Source organism: Terrapene carolina, unplaced genomic scaffold (assembly GCF_002925995.2).
Source record: "Terrapene carolina triunguis isolate 2854851 unplaced genomic scaffold, T_m_triunguis-2.0 Scaffold258, whole genome shotgun sequence".
Taxonomy (NCBI): Eukaryota; Metazoa; Chordata; order Testudines; family Emydidae; genus Terrapene; species Terrapene triunguis.
Genome location: NW_020664609.1, coordinates 701,264 through 716,918, shown reverse-complemented (window position 1 = coordinate 716,918; position 15,655 = coordinate 701,264). Strand labels below are relative to the sequence as shown.

Here is a 15,655-nt window from a genome sequence, read left to right as displayed (position 1 = left end):
CACATCTCGAAAAACCTCCAGTTACAGGCAAGCAACCTCCTCTTCTTCTTTCCCTTTAGTAAAGTCATATGTTCTAATTTGGGAACCCTACCCTCTCCACTTTAATCAAACTCAAGACTTATTGTTTCATTATTAAATAATAATTAAGAGCAGAACAGAGTTCAGGAAAATGATTTGACTTAACTTTGTAAAGCAAAAACATGACTTTCAGACTTCATTCAGAGATTTATCTGTCCCTGCAAATCAGCCTGTGCTAATCAACGAATGTGATTGATTTTTTGCTTTTGCAAACTAATGACAAAGACAGAGAGGAGAAGCATCAAGGCCTGGTAGCATTTCTGGGCTATCTGAATCTCACTGCACTATGCCAGGCTTATTCTCGGACAGGAGAAGATGGTTTTGACAGAACCAGTTCAATACTTTTTGGCACAGATGGGTGTGAAGCAGTAAAAAGGCTTTTGATTTGTTTTGTCATCCAGTTTTCATATATGTGTTCTTCCTGGGCTGGCAAGTTAGACTAATCTGTTTGAAGCATGTCATCAGTTTGACGTAGAAAATGCTGGCATGTGGCCTTACAGGGTGAAGTTGCCACTGATACTAAAGCTAATTCTCGCAAAGGTATTTAATTATTTGGAATTCATTCTCAAATGCTCTTGATTACTTCATGATGGTCAGTGTTCTAAACTTAGGTATGACAGTATAAAATATAACTACTCTAGAATTCAGTTTGGTTGTAATTATGTTACCAAACTGCTGATTCATCATTTCTAATTTAAATAAAGAGCTGCTTTCCACAAGAGCCTTCATTACTCAGTCTTGTTTTTCTAAATTCTTTTTTTGATATCAGAAAAACAAACAAAAAGGATTCCTCCTAACCCGGTGGTGGGAAAGCTAAATCCTAACCTTGAGTCTAAATTTCTCTCACTTATCTGTTTTTGTCTCACTCTTATAACAGTGAAAGCCAATTAACACAAGTTATAAAGTTACAGAAAACTGCTAATTCCACAAGAAATAACTTCTTAAATAAGTTAGAAATTTTGTACCTGCTGACTTTCGGTTTTGTTCATCATTTATTAAAGGTTACTTTTACATATTTGGATATTAATATATCCTGCTCTCCTTACTCTCACCAGTGATCCCAGTGTCATCAGTGGGATTACTTGCAGTAACAAAGTGAGCAGGATTTGATGCTTGGCCATTTTTATGTTAAAGGAGCAATATAATGGTGAGATTCTATGCTGCACCTCCAACAGGTGCAATACTGAACTCTCAGACTGGGGGGAGTCAAGAGACTGCCCTCTTGGTCCTGTATTGATCTGGAGGCTGGAAGGTCCACTGGTGTAATTTGGGCCTGAAATCTCTATAGTGCTGTGTGATGCAACCTCACCCTGGCATGCCCCCTATGCTGGAGCTTGCTGTAGGGCTCTCAGAAGGTGGCCTGGCAGCTGTCTTCTGTAGTGCTGGTCCTAGAAGTCTTCTCCTCTGGCTGGATACAGAGTTTTTAGGGATCCTTATAACACTCTTTATCTTGGGGCTGGAGAGGGGATGAGGGTTTTGCCCTGGAAACTGGAACTTTCCTTCCCATCTCACCCCAAGAATATATTTCTGCCTTCACTAGGACAGAGTTTAGGATTCTGTCATCATAGCTGATGTTACTATTTAGGGCAGTATAGAAAATTTTTCTTTCCCCTTTGGGTAATTGTAGTTAGGTTTCTGAAATAAGATTTATAAATCTGATGTGTTGCTGAATATTAAGTATGTCTTATTTCTCCAACAGATGAATTCAAAGGACATTCTTTACTGCAAGCAGCCAGAGAGGCAGACCTAGCCAAAGTGAAAAAGACACTTGCTTTGGAGATCATTAATTTCAAACAGCCACAGTCACATGAGACAGCTCTGGTGAGATTATATAGTCAATCCTTTTTTTTATGATATATGTGGAAGTAGTGCTAGTTGAAGAGTTTTTTATTGCTAGACTATGAAAATGTATTCTTCTAAAATTGAGGATGTGCCAGCAGGCATCTTATGTGTTAAAAGTAAATCACTGCTATAGAAGAAACATTGTACATTTTTTTCACCCTTGAATTCAGTTTTTATGCAGGATTTCTCCAGAAACCTGCAAGTAAGCTACTGCTCATTTCTTCATGTTGAACCTGTGTGTTCTCCCCACCTGATTATCTTCCCTGTAGTGACAGCTGCTAGAGGGTTTCTCTGTGTTCTGCTATCACTGCAGTTGTCTTGTTTTTTCTCTCTATCTTGTCTTATGTTTTATGGACACTTGTTGCAAAAAATGTTTTGGAGTGGCAGAGGGTTGAGACGAGGCAGGCAACAGAAACGTATTGTGCTGGTTTATGGGGGATTGGAATAAGTTAGCAGGTTGCCCTCTATCTTTCATCTTTTATTTTTTAAATCAAATTTTTCACTGGAATCCCAGTTAGACTTGCTTCTTGATGAAAATCATTCTCCAACATTCCCACACAGATGAGATTATTAATAAAACTTAATTCTTTCAACATCTGATAGAGGTCAGCAGTGAAATGTTTGATGCCATTCCTGCTGTGTAAGGGCTTTCTGGCTCTCACTGACTGACCAGTTGTTTCCCTTGTCCAGCTGATTGGTATATCTCTCTGCTGGCAAAGTATATTTGTTGTGATAGCATTCATTTATAAATTAAATAAATTAATGGAGATATCCTATCTCCTAGAACTGGAAGGGACCTTGAAAGGTCATTGAGTCCAGCCCCCTGCCTTCATTAGCAGGACCAAGTACTGATTTTGCTTCAGATCCCTAAGTGGCCCTCTCAAGGATTGAACTCACAACCCTGGGTTTAGCAGGCCAATGGTCAAACCACTGAGCTATCCGTCCCCCCCATTCAGACTTGTCTAGCATTACATAAGAACATAAGAGTGCCATACTGGTCAGACCAAAGGTGCATTTAGCTCAGTATCCTGTCTTCCAACAGTGGCCAAAGCCAGGTGCCCCAGAGGGAATGAACAGTACAGATAATCAAGTGATCCATCCCGTCGCCCGTTCCTAGCTTCTGGCAAACAGAGGCTAGGGACACCATCCCTGCCCATGCTGGCTAGTAGCCATTGATGGACCTATCCGCCATGAACTTATCTAGTTATTTTTTTAACCCTGTTATAGTCTTGGCCTTCACAACATCCTCTGGCAAGGAGTTCCACAGGTTGACCGTTCACTATGTGAAAAAATACTTCCTGTTGTTTGTTTTAAATCTGCTGCCTATTAATTTAATTTGGTGTCCCCTAGTTCTTTGTTATGAGAAGGAGGAAATAACACTTCCTTATTTACTTTCTTCAGACCAGTCATGATTTTATAGACCTCTATCATATCCCCCCTTAGTCATCTCTTTTCCATGTTGAAAAGTCCCAGTCTTATTAATCTCTCCTCAGATGACAGCCGTTCCATACCCCTAATCATTTTTTTGTCCTTTTCTGAACCTTTTCCAATGTGGGGTGACCACATCTGCATGCAGTATTCAAGATGTGGGTGTACCATGGATTTATATAGAGGCAATATGATATTTTCTGTCTTCTTATCTAGCCCTTTCTTAATGATTTCCAACATTCTGTTCGCTTTTTTGACTGCTGCTGCACATTGAGTGGATGTTTTCAGAGAACTATCCACAATGACTCCAAGATCTCTTTCTTGAGTGGTAACAGCTAATTTAGACCCCTCCATTTTATATGTATAGTTGAGATTATGTTTTCCAATGTTCATTACTTTGCATTTATCAACATTGACAGTTGTTACTGGATTTGCCTGTGGTTGTTGGCCCACCTATGAGTCTTTGACATGTAACACTGTTAAATATCACACGACGCAAGGCACCCCAGCAGTATGCTGAACTTTGTGCTCGCTGTGGTCATGGCATTACCTAACAGGGGGCCTTCTGTATGAAGGTACAGTGTCAGTTGTGTGTATTTTTGTGTGTTAGTGACTTCACTGGAATTAGCCTCTGTTCTCAGTTAATCATCTGAGCTAGCAGTGAAGTCAAAGAACATAGAGCCAATGTCCCAGCAGTCTTTGACATAGACATAAAAAGGGATGGAATTGATGATCCCATTCAAATCAGCGTGACTATGTTGTTTTACTCTGAGTGTTAGAAGAAGGAATTCTTCACAGCAATAAGATAACTATTATGTATGACTTTTGTGCTTGCTGTTTAAAACCCTGTGGCTGGGCTCAGAAACATCAGAAGATCAATAGGCCCTGTCTTACAGGGACCAATAACTAGCATTTGTCCAAGATGGTCTCTCATCCTAGTGGTGGTCTCTTCCAACCGTTACTCTGGAATTTAGGACCTAATTTTCAGTCACTTGGAATTGTGAGTGCTCAGTTTCTCTGAAAATCAATCCTTTGGCATCTCAATCTGGGGCCCAAAATTAGTGGACATGGTTGAAAATTTCAGTCCAGGGGGTGACTGGCCCTAATGCAGTGGTACAAAGGAGTAAGAGGGAGCATGGCCCATCACCCCACCCTACCTGAACGCATGGCTTCATGGGCAAAACAAAGGCTGCATGCCCAGTACTCTGCAACCCTCCCCACAAACCAGCCAGCAGAGTTGACCCACACAAAGAGGAGAGAGGGAGTATATTGCACCTATTAAAGGACTAGCAAATTGTTCCTGTCTTCCCCTGGGCAAGGGAGGTTATGGAGGCCCTTGCTTCCCAGACACCCCACTAAAGATACCTCTCACTTGGAACATTTAATAAAACTATTCCATGCAGAATGCTTTTACAGATGGTAACTTAACCATTTCTCATGTGTGACTAATAGTTATAAAATCAAAATTGTTTTAAATGCAGCATGATTTAGCTTTAATAACTAGCTTACATTTAGTTTGGTGTATTTTATATTGAGGCAGAAACGTGATACATTTCGGTAGGATTCTATTTGTAAGCTTCAGTCTAATGTTCAGTGGGATATGTAAAAATGATGCAGCACGCATCATGAAATATTGCATAGTCTAAGTAGTAGATAATTTTTTTTGCTTTGTTTTGCAGCACTGTGCTGTCGCTTCCCTGCATCCTAAACGGAAACAAGTTACAGAACTGTTGCTCAGGAAAGGAGCTAATGTTAATGAGAAAAACAAAGAGTAGGTATCCGAAAATTTAAGCCAAATTTTACATTTCCAAAGGACTAGGTAATACAGTATTTGGATGATAAAACTAACGTCTGCCATTTTTCACCTAGCTTCATGACGCCTTTGCATGTTGCAGCTGAAAGAGCTCATAATGATGTCATGGAGGTTCTGCATAAACATGGAGCAAAGGTAAATATAGTCTAAATAAAGTAGTAGGAGGTAGATGGTCTTGAGGTTAAAGCACAGCTAGCCAGCAGTCAGGAGAACTATTGCTTTTTCCTTACTGTGCCTTACACTTCCTGTGTGACCCCAGAAGTGTGCTTCTATTGAATCAGTGGGAAATGCTGAATTCTCAGCACTTGAAATTCACCCATTGCGAAGTCACCCATTTCTTTAAAAGTCTTGCCCTGGATTTTCAAAAATGCCAAACACTTGGTGGGGGCTGTTGAGTTCTCAGTACTTGTGCAAATCAGGCCAATTTTAGTTAGATGTCTAGCTATAGATTTTTGAAAACTTTGTTCTCATCCTTCCGTAATTAACTCTGTTCTTGTTTTCCCATCCAAAAAAACCTTTTACTAATTCACCCTTTTGCTGTAAAGAATGACCACTACCCACACAAGTCATTTGTAAGCTCACTGTGAGTTGTGGTTTTAAAGGTCATGTCTTGGAAGTCGTAAGATTACAGGAAAAGATGAAAGTGTAGCCCCACGATTAGTATGTCTTCTAAGCATCTTTCAGATGTGTCTCTTTGTCCCTTCAGAAGTGTCCCTTTTGGATGACTGTAACAACTAATTAAACAATTGTTATTGTGATCATTATAGTTTTGCCACTTACCTTCTCTCTAAGACATTTTCTGAATGAAAGGCAGTTAAAATTTGAACAATCTTATTTTTGCTTTTAGGGTAGTTCAGTTTGCTATAGCTGAGTCTGCATCCAGGTAGCTAGAAATGAAGAAGTATACCTGTAATAACAATCTATAATGTCACTTCCGAAGTACTAGGAGGTGAGAACAATGTAATTGAACATATAGTTAATACAAATCTTTTTTATTTTAAGACAACTGAATTACAATTTAGGTGCCCATTTTAGAGCTAATTTGCAGATCTCAGTATCTGACTCACTTCCAAAGATGTTTAATAGAATCATAAAATATTTTAATGACTGTACCATGGCGCAGTGTGTCATGTTCTAGAATTCTGATACAGCTGTAGCTCACCTAAGACTTTTCCAAGGAGATTTTTTTTTTTAATTGAAAAACTTTTGCACTCATTCAAGCGGTTAATTATAATCATTTTCCCACATTATCTCCTGATAATATAGCTATATGCTAGAAACAGTCATCTCCTTTGTTGCTTACAGCAGCAGATTGAGATTTCATAGGATTATGGGCCAGATTTTTCAAGTGTTCAGTATCAGCAGATATTGAGGGGCGGGGAGGGAATAACAGCATTGGGGAGATTAAAATAATAGCTTTCCTAGAACAGCTCTCTGGTATCGTCTAAGAACAGTAGTTTTGATAACTCATGGTTAGGCTTGGAAGGATTAGATCTCTATCAGTAAATGTTGATTTCACCTTACACACACACCAACAAAAATATTTTCATCAGTAGTAATCAAGAATTTTCAGACAGGCAAAGTATGAAAAATGCTGCTGGAGAACTTATTAGAGTTTCATGTAAGGATATTTGCTTTGTATGGTATCAGAGGGGTAGCCGTGTTGGTCTGGATCTGTAAAAAGCAACAAAGAGTCTCGTGGCACCTTATAGACCAACAGACGTATTGGAGCATAAGCTTTCATGGGTGAATACCCACTTTGTCAGACACATGACAACTTTGTATGTTTTGATATGAAGTGGACAATTTGTATTTTAATGATTATAAAGCTTTTTTTTTTAATCTACGTGTCTATTACATACTTCTCTGGTTCCCTCCCCCCCATAATTTTTCACAACTGTGACAATTTAAATCAAAAATTGATTTTTTTTTTTAAACGCTCAAAAATAAACACTGAAATTATACACATCTGGAGGTGGGAGACAAATATGTAGGAAGCACTAGAGTACCTTGGGTCAGGGCCTTCATTTGAGATGACTTGGCACTATTTTATACATTAAGTGAAAGCTCTTCTGCTCTGTGGGGAGTAGCTGCAATGTGTGTAAAATCTTATGTTTCATTAAAAAATATACCGGACATAGGTATGATGTACTTGGGCAGCTATTGGGTGGGCAGGGGACGGTTCTTTTTCTTGTGTGGGGGTGGGGAAGAGAAACTGATTGTATTGCACATTTAGGGCTCAGTCCTGCAAGTTGCTAGGCACTCTAGCCCTAATCTAGGAAAACGCTTAAGCGGGTGCTTAATTTTAAGCATGTGAGCAGTTCAGTGGGACCAGATCAGAGTAAGAATGGTCAGCACCTTGCTAGATTGAGCCCTAACTGTATGTATTTTGTAGATTAAACATAGAACTTTTTTAAAGTGCAGGAATGTGATTTTTGTTTCGTGTGTGGGGCAAGATCTAAAAACAGCTTGGTTGGAGACGAGATTCTAACAGACACCTTAGCATTTGTATTCCCTTTTTGGTGGCAGGGATTTAATTATCTTTATTCTTAACTCAAGGTGAACTACAAAATTGTTGATGTTGTTGACTGCTCAGGATCAAATGGCAAGGTGAAGGCTGTGTTTATAGTAATATATTTTGTCTGGTTGATCTATGTAGGTACCCTTTATTTATTTTCAAAGAATAGTTGTAAAAGCCTCAAAACCACTAAAATGTTCATCATCAGCTAAAATATATGAAGAATTTGCCATAAATATTTTGGCAAGAATTACATAACCAGCTGATCTTTTGTCTACTTCATTCCTTGTGGGATTGAGAAACACAACAGATCTAAACTAAGAGCAGGAAAAAGTCAAACACTCCTTCCATAATATTCTTACAATGAGCTGCTAAGTATGCCAGATATGATTAGTCATACCATGCACGTCCACAGTTTGTTGGAACTGCTTTGTGCCCAAAAGTGTCATTTAGTGGGAATTGGTCCTGCTTTGAGCAGGGGTTTGGACTAGATGACCTCCTGAGGTCCCTTCCAACTCTGATATTCTATGATTCTATGGAGCAGCCGTCCAAACTGTCTACTTCCCCTTTAAGCACAAAGTATGGGTAGACTTCATTCATGCTTGGTGGCATGTTGTAGATGGACACTGTTCAGTCACATGGACTTCTCTGCCAGGAAGTTCAAATGAGCACTGTGATGGGTATGGCAATTTCCTACAATATTTTTGGGAGACCTTATTGAATTAAATACAAGTGTCTTGGGAGTCCATTGTATTAAATGAATGGTTTATGTCTTATGGGCCAGGATTGTATACAACCTCTTAAGGGGGAAGATGTGACACGTGAGACCCGGGGGTTCAAGGGATTATGTTAAACAATGTGCCAAACAAGGGTGGACTTTTGGAACAAAAAGTGTTAAGGGGTTTTCCTGGGGAATCTCTAGGGGGAGGTGAATGTAAATTCCCCACCTCTGGTTATGCAAAAGCCAAGCTTTTTGAAGCCATGTCCTGAGGTTTGGGCCATTATCTGCTGATAACCAGTTACATGAGGCCGGGCTCAAAGGCCCAAGCTGTATAAAGGAAAGATTGAGCTATTCATGTTTACTCTGGTTATGAATCTTAGATTTATGAGCTGTTAATCACAGGGAAAACCCAGTTATGGGTTTTGAATGACTCACACCTACCAGAGCCCGATGTTGGAGTTGGGGTGATCTCTGGTAAACTTTTTAGCATGCATGTAGGTTCTTCTTTTTTAATATGATTTCTCTGTAATGGTTTCATCAAAGAATAAATGTGCTTGCTTAGAAAGTGCTGTGTGGTAACTTGTAATTGCGGGCAATACACTGGGCATAGCCTCTGGAAAGAAAGCAAAGTGCAGATGCTGGCTTTTAGATAGTTTGGCATGCTGGGCATATCAATGTGAGCAGGGAATCATGCAGCCTGGAAAAACCGTGGTCGAGAGAGAGAGACGCAGGTCTCCACCCTAGAGAGGTGATGGCTGAGGGGGCGGGAGCCTAGAATGGGTGCCCTCTGTGGACCACATAAGGGGAATACAGGTGTACTTGCCCTGTAACAAGCACTTTTAATAGAGAGAATGGTATATTTTTACATGATTGCCCACTGGCTGATATTACAGCAGCTTCATTTAAATAAAAATGTTTCTGCAGTGATATTCCTGTAAGCTGAGCTATCCTAGCAGAAATAGATTCTCGCTAAAGATACTGTGCTGCATCCCAGCACCATCTTCCTTTAGCCACTCTAGCAGCTCAGTGGGGAACAAGAGCTGACCCAAGAGGGAAACTGTGGATTCCCCTAAAGTAGGGGAAATCCTTGTGTAGCATAAGTCAGTATAGCTATTTGCACCCACCTTGCATAGCAAGATGGAGTGGTCCCCACCATAGGGGACTGCTCAAGCTGTGACAGTTTAGAGGAGCGGTTCCTAAGCTGCTGTAGGTAATGTGAGGAACAGAATATTAAGGTTGTTTAGAGCCACCTTCCCCTTCCCCACTAGCTCCTGTGCACCCGTCCCAGTCTGTCCCCACACTAGCCCTTCTGAACCCCAGTCTGTGACCCCCCCAGCAGTCCTGTGTGCCCCAGTCTGTCCATCCCCCCCATATCCCATGCCTCCTAACCTGGCCCGGTGAGCAGGGCACTGTGAGGAACGTAGCCACTGTCCCCTCCCTCTCCGTGGCTGGCTTCTCCAGCCCGTGAGCCAGATGCCCTATTTTCTGGCACCACAGCAGCCCCTGGTGGGCAAAAGGTATAATTGCAGCATCTCCCTGGCAGAATCTATTTTCTGCAAGGGAAAAAAAAAATCTGTTGGGGGACATGAATTGTGCGTGTGTACAGTGGCACAGAATTCCCCCAGGAATAATAATAAAAATCTTAAATGAATCAAACTGTTCCACAGAATCTTTATGGATAGACATTCCAGGCTTGAATAATAAGAGTATCACGGTAGGTATATATTACCAACCACCTCACCTCACCAGGATGGTGGCAGTGATTGTGAAATGCTGTAGAGCGGCTATAAAAACAGAAAATGCTATAAGAATGGGAGGTTCTGGTTATCCCCATACTGACTAGAAACATGTCTCCTCAGGATGGGACGCAGAGATAAAATTTCTAGACACCAATGACTGCTTCTTAGAGCACACAAGGGGAGAGGCAATTCTTGATTTAGTCCTAAGTGGTGCACAGGATCCTGGTCCATGCTTTGGGTGTCCCTAAACCTCTGATTGCTAGAAGCTGGGACTGGATGACAGGGGATGGATAACTCAATAATTGCCCTGTTCTGTTCATTCCCTCTGAAGTGTCTGACACTGAGCTAGGTGGACCATTGGTCTGACCCAGTGTGGCATTCTTACTCTTGCCTATCTCAAGGAGAAAGGGAAAATCAACAGCTTTAAACATTGTACCGAAGAGGCCACATGGTGTCCTGCTTCACTAGGGATGGAGTGCTGCATTTGGTGTCTGGGAATCAAACCAAATATAAGACAAATATTGTCAGCCAAGGTCATGAGATTGAAATGGAAGCACCTGAAATTCCTTTTTAGATCTTATACTCTGATGAAAACCAGGGTTCTGGATTAGTGCCACACATGCCAGCACAGACTCAGCAACTCAGTAGGCAGTACCACTTCTGCCCTTTCTGAAAGCAATCTGTTATCTGGCAACTCAAAATCCCTGGAGCCAGAGGCTCCAACTCTGTGGGTGCTCCAGGGCTCCTCCCCCCCCTCCAAGCGCCTACCGCCCGCTGTGGATCAGCTGTTCCGCAGCATGGAGGGGATGGAACTAGGCAGGAAGAGGCAGGGTGGGGACTTAAGGGAAGGGGTGGAATGGGGGCGGGGCCTGGGGCAGAGCAGGGGTGGAGCACCCCTGGGGCAAAGAGGAAGCCGGCGGTGCCTGTGCCTGGAGTGAGTCAAGCCTTCAATGCTCTTGTTCTGCTAAAGCACCAAAGCAGTGGTAGTGGACTCCCATATTCTTGGGTGAGGCATTGCCTCTCTGCAAGCAGTGTATGCAAGAGGTTCTAACAGATCCAACAGCTCTTAAATAAACAACTGCTCAGGGCCGGCTCTACCATTTTTGCCGCCCCAAGCAAAAAAAAAAAAAAGCGCTCGGACCGCCGAAGGGAAAAAAAAAAAAAGCCACCCAGACTGTGCCGCCCCAAGAGTGGACGGAATGCCGCCCCTGAGCATGTGCTGCCCCAGGAACATGCTTCCTCCGCTGCTGCCTGGAGCCAGCCCTGCAACTGCTATAAGCCCTCAGCCACAGACAGCTTCCTGTTGAAGTCTCTGGGTACTCCACCCTTGATAGACACATGGTCAGTCTTCAAATCAGAGGATTCCAGGCTGCAGCAGCAGCAATGCTTACTCAGTGATCCATTAGCCTTTCATTCAGACTATTGTCTTTATGATGGTGGCTTACTGTAAACAGCACAGTTGACAGTAAGGAGCATTGCCATGATGAAGAGAGAGTTCTTAGCACCATGATAGCATTGTTAGAGCTGATATGGGAATTCATTTCCTGGATTCCTGTTCTGTCAGTGTAGCCTGCACCAACATCCATATTAGCACAGGCAGTGTGATCCCTGCTTTATTTTGATCACAGCACAACCAATGTTGACGTTTCCTCCCGCACCATAGACTACCCCTTCCTCATTGTCAACGCAACATATTGAGACACACACTTCTAAGGAGTCAGTGGGACAGTGCTGATACTCGGATACCATGCATGAGTGTAAAACATCACATTGGAATTGTAGGAGAAAAACTGAGATGGCTAAATATTTTAGAGATCATGTCAAAAGACGTTTAGAATAAGAGGATATTTCTACTAAGATACAACTGGGTCAGTCAAAAGTTTGTTGGTCTTTGTGCTGCTGTTCTCCTGAGGAGTTAGGAGGATTTTGCAAACTTTCAGCATTTGACACTGACAGAAAGCTGATATTCTGATGATACACTCAAAATGTTCCCTGAGCAGATTCCAACTGTTGAGCTGCCACAGCTGACTGGCAGTATGTAGAAATATTGGTGTAGCTCTGGATTCTGCTCTATGTGAGACAGCAGCAACGCAGTGATGATGAAAATGTCTTCAGTGCTGGATAGTACACATCTGTTTTGATTTTCTCTACCAGATGGTCTCATGATGGAAGCACTGAAATGAAAAGAACAAAGGGAAATAACAGAGAGAGCAAGAGAGATTCTTGCAATGGAAAACGATTGATAGGAACATAGGTTTTTAATGCTTACTCAAAACACTTTTCTTTGGCAGGTAAATACAGTTTTAAAATGTCATGGTTAGAACAGAGGTGTGACTGTTTACATGCTAAATTGAGGAAATTGGATCCAGGATGATTGCTATAGAATAAAAGCTGTCAAATCTGTTGTGTTGTAAGTTGAGAGAATTGCTCACGGGGGGAAATAGCTCAGTGGTTTGAGCATTGGCGTGCTAAACCCAGGGTTGTGAGTTCAATCCTTGAGGGGGCCATTTAGGGATCTGGGGCAAAAATCTGTCCGGGGATTGGTCCTGCTTTGAGCAGGGGGTTGGACTAGATGACCTCCTTAGGTCCCTTCCAACTCTGATATTCTATGATTCTGGAAAGCAGTTCAGAGCTGTAGCTGTCTGATTTGAAAGTGCTCAGGAGGAGAATCCACATGGATGACAATCTCATTTATTTGACTAGTGCAGCTTGAATGATCATGCGGGTCCATTAGCACATATATAATGATAGCTTGGATATTTTCTCACTTAGAGTTGGAATTTGAAAGGACACTTTTTTAGATCTGAAATTGACAAGTAACCCAAAGAGTTACCTTATCAGGTTGGACTTACTGTAAGTCTCAATATATTTTTCTGGAATTAAAGACTTGTATTTTATATCTGATACTTGTAGAACATTTCCTTGAAATAATGGGCTTTCAGTTGTGAACAAACGAGTAAATACACAGTCTCCAGCCTTAAAGTTTGTGCGTTGTTTTACAGTACAGAATGGTTCCCGAAGTAAAGTGCTGTCCCTGGGATTGTTTGGGATGAGAATGCTGTATAGCTTTGAAGGCAGATTGGCTTTAAGGAGACCACACTCCCAACTTTAAAGATGGAAAGCAAGTGTACATTCTGTTAATAGTGCTGTAGGGACCCAGAATAACAACTAGTTCACATCCTGCTTACCTCCCCAGCCCCCTTCTGTCCAGGAAGTGAGCATTACTTGTTAGGATTGCTTGTGTTCGTCTGCTGCAAGGATTGGTTGTGGGGAAAATTAGTTATTTGAGAACTAAGGAAAGATCTGCATGTCATATAACAAAAGGGCTAATGTGATTTTAGGATGCATAAATGGGAATCTCAAGTTGAAGTAGAGAGGCTATTTTACCCGTGTATTTGACAGTGGTGCAGCCACTACTGGAATCCTGTGTCCAGTTCTGGTGCCCACAATTCAAGAAGGATGTTGATAAATTGGAGAATCTTCAGAGAAGAGCCACAAGAACGATTAAAGGATTCGACAACATAACTTATAGTGTTGGACTCAAGGAGCTCAATCTATTTAGCCTAACAAAGAGAAGGTTAAGAGGTGACTTGATTACAGACTATAAGTACCTACATCGGGAACAAATATTTAATAATGAGCTCTTCAGTCTAGCACAGAACGGATGAACATAATCCAGTGGCTGGAAGTTGAAGCTAGGTAAATTCAGACTGGAAATAAAGCATAAATTTTTAACAGAGTAATTAACCATTGGAACAATTTACAAAGGATTTGGTGGATTCTCCACCAGTGGCAATTTTTAAGTCAAGATTGGATGATTTAGTTGGTGTTGGTCCTGCTTTGAGCAGGGGATTGGCCTAGATGACCTCCTGAGGTCTCTTCCAATCTTAATATTCTATGATTCTATGATTTTCTAAAAGATATGGTCTAGGATTTATTTGGGGGAAGTTCTCTGGCGGGCCTTATACAGGAGGTCAGACTGGATGATCACAGTGGTCTCTTCTGGCCCTGGAATCTATGATTCTGTTAATAGAGTCTTCTGTGACAGTAAACCTGGTCACATAATTTCATTCATAAACTTATCAGTCTCCATCCTAAAACCAGCTAGGTTTCTTGCCCCCACTACTCCTATTGGAAGGCTATTCCAGGAACTCATGCATCTGATAGTTAGAAATCTGCTGTAATTTTCAGTCTAAATTCATTAATGGTCAGTTTATACCAATTTGTTCTTATGCCAACATTGTCCTTTTGCAGAAACATCACTTCTCTCTCCCTGGTGTTTACCCCACTGATGTATGTACTGAGAGCAATCATACTCTCGCTCAGCTTTTGTTTTGCACCTGGTACATCCTTTTATTGCATTTGCCTTTTTTGCAGCTGCATCCCATTGGTGACTCATAGTTTTCCTGTGATCACCTAATATAACCAGGTCTTTCTCCTCCTCTGTCACTTCCAACTGATGAGCCATTAGCTTATAGCAGAAATTCTTACTAGTTCTTAAGTGCGTGACCTTACACTTTGTACTGTTAAATTTCATTCCATTTCTGTTACTCCAGTAGTAGATCTGATGACTTTGCCATTGTCCCTTTCATGTGTGCATTATTTTCATGTGCAGTGTTGAGGCTGAGGGATACAATATAGCTGCTATGATTCTGTTATTCTATTCTGTGCTGTCAGTCACAAAGTATGGAAATTAGAGAAAGGGAAGGCCTCTGCTCTAGTTCACCCCCTTGGCCAAAATGCAGTATTATTGCCTACAGTCACTTTACCTTAGTTTAATTTTATCCTAACCTTGCCATCTATAACCCTGGGCAGCCATAAACTCCTTGTTGTACCCCTTGTCGATGGTTATGGTAATCTTGGGTTCCAAGTCAGAAATAAATCTTCTGTTGAATAAAACTGTGGATTTTAATTTTCAGTTCCTGGTTTGTGTTTATGGTTTGTCTAATCTTTTATAAAAGTCTTTTTGGTAAGTGAGCATGAAAGGGAGGGACTTAATAGCACTGGTGTGAGTCAAACCTGTTTGCAGGTGGATGTTGTGCAAACTCCCTATTCGCTTTCTGTAGATCATTGAATCATAGAATATTAGGGTTGGAAGAGACCTCAGGAGGTCATCTAGTCTAATCCCCTGCTCAAAGCTGGACCAACCCCAACTAGATCATCCCAGCCAGGGCTTTGTCAAAAACCTCTAAGGAAGGAGATTCCACCACCTCCCTAGGGAACCCATTCCAGTGCTTCACCACCCTCTTAGGGTATGTCTACACTACGAGGGTATTTCGATTTCACTTAAATCGAATATGTGGAATCGATATTGCAAAGTCGAACTTGTGTGTCCACACTAAGGACAGTAATTCGACTTTGTGAGTCCACACTAACGGGGAAAGCGTCGACATTGGAAGCGGTGCACTGTGGGCAGCTATCCCACAGTTCCCGCAGTCCCCGCTGCCCATTGGAATTCTGGGTCGAGCCGCCAATGCCTTCTGGGTAAAAAAAAAAAGGGTCGAGGGTGCTTTTGG

The 15,655-nt window shown here is 41.6% G+C and overlaps 1 protein-coding gene across 1 annotated transcript in view; it reads left to right on the top strand.

Annotated features, from left to right (window-relative positions):
- TNKS (tankyrase) overlaps positions 1–15,655 on the top strand; it is a 339,823-nt gene that overhangs the window by 250,129 nt on the left and 74,039 nt on the right. The window contains exons 9-11 of the mRNA XM_026657642.2: positions 1,778–1,899; positions 5,028–5,119; positions 5,218–5,296. Of these exons, the coding sequence (XP_026513427.1) occupies positions 1,778–1,899; positions 5,028–5,119; positions 5,218–5,296 (293 nt within the window). The remainder of the gene's footprint in view (positions 1–1,777; positions 1,900–5,027; positions 5,120–5,217; positions 5,297–15,655) is intronic.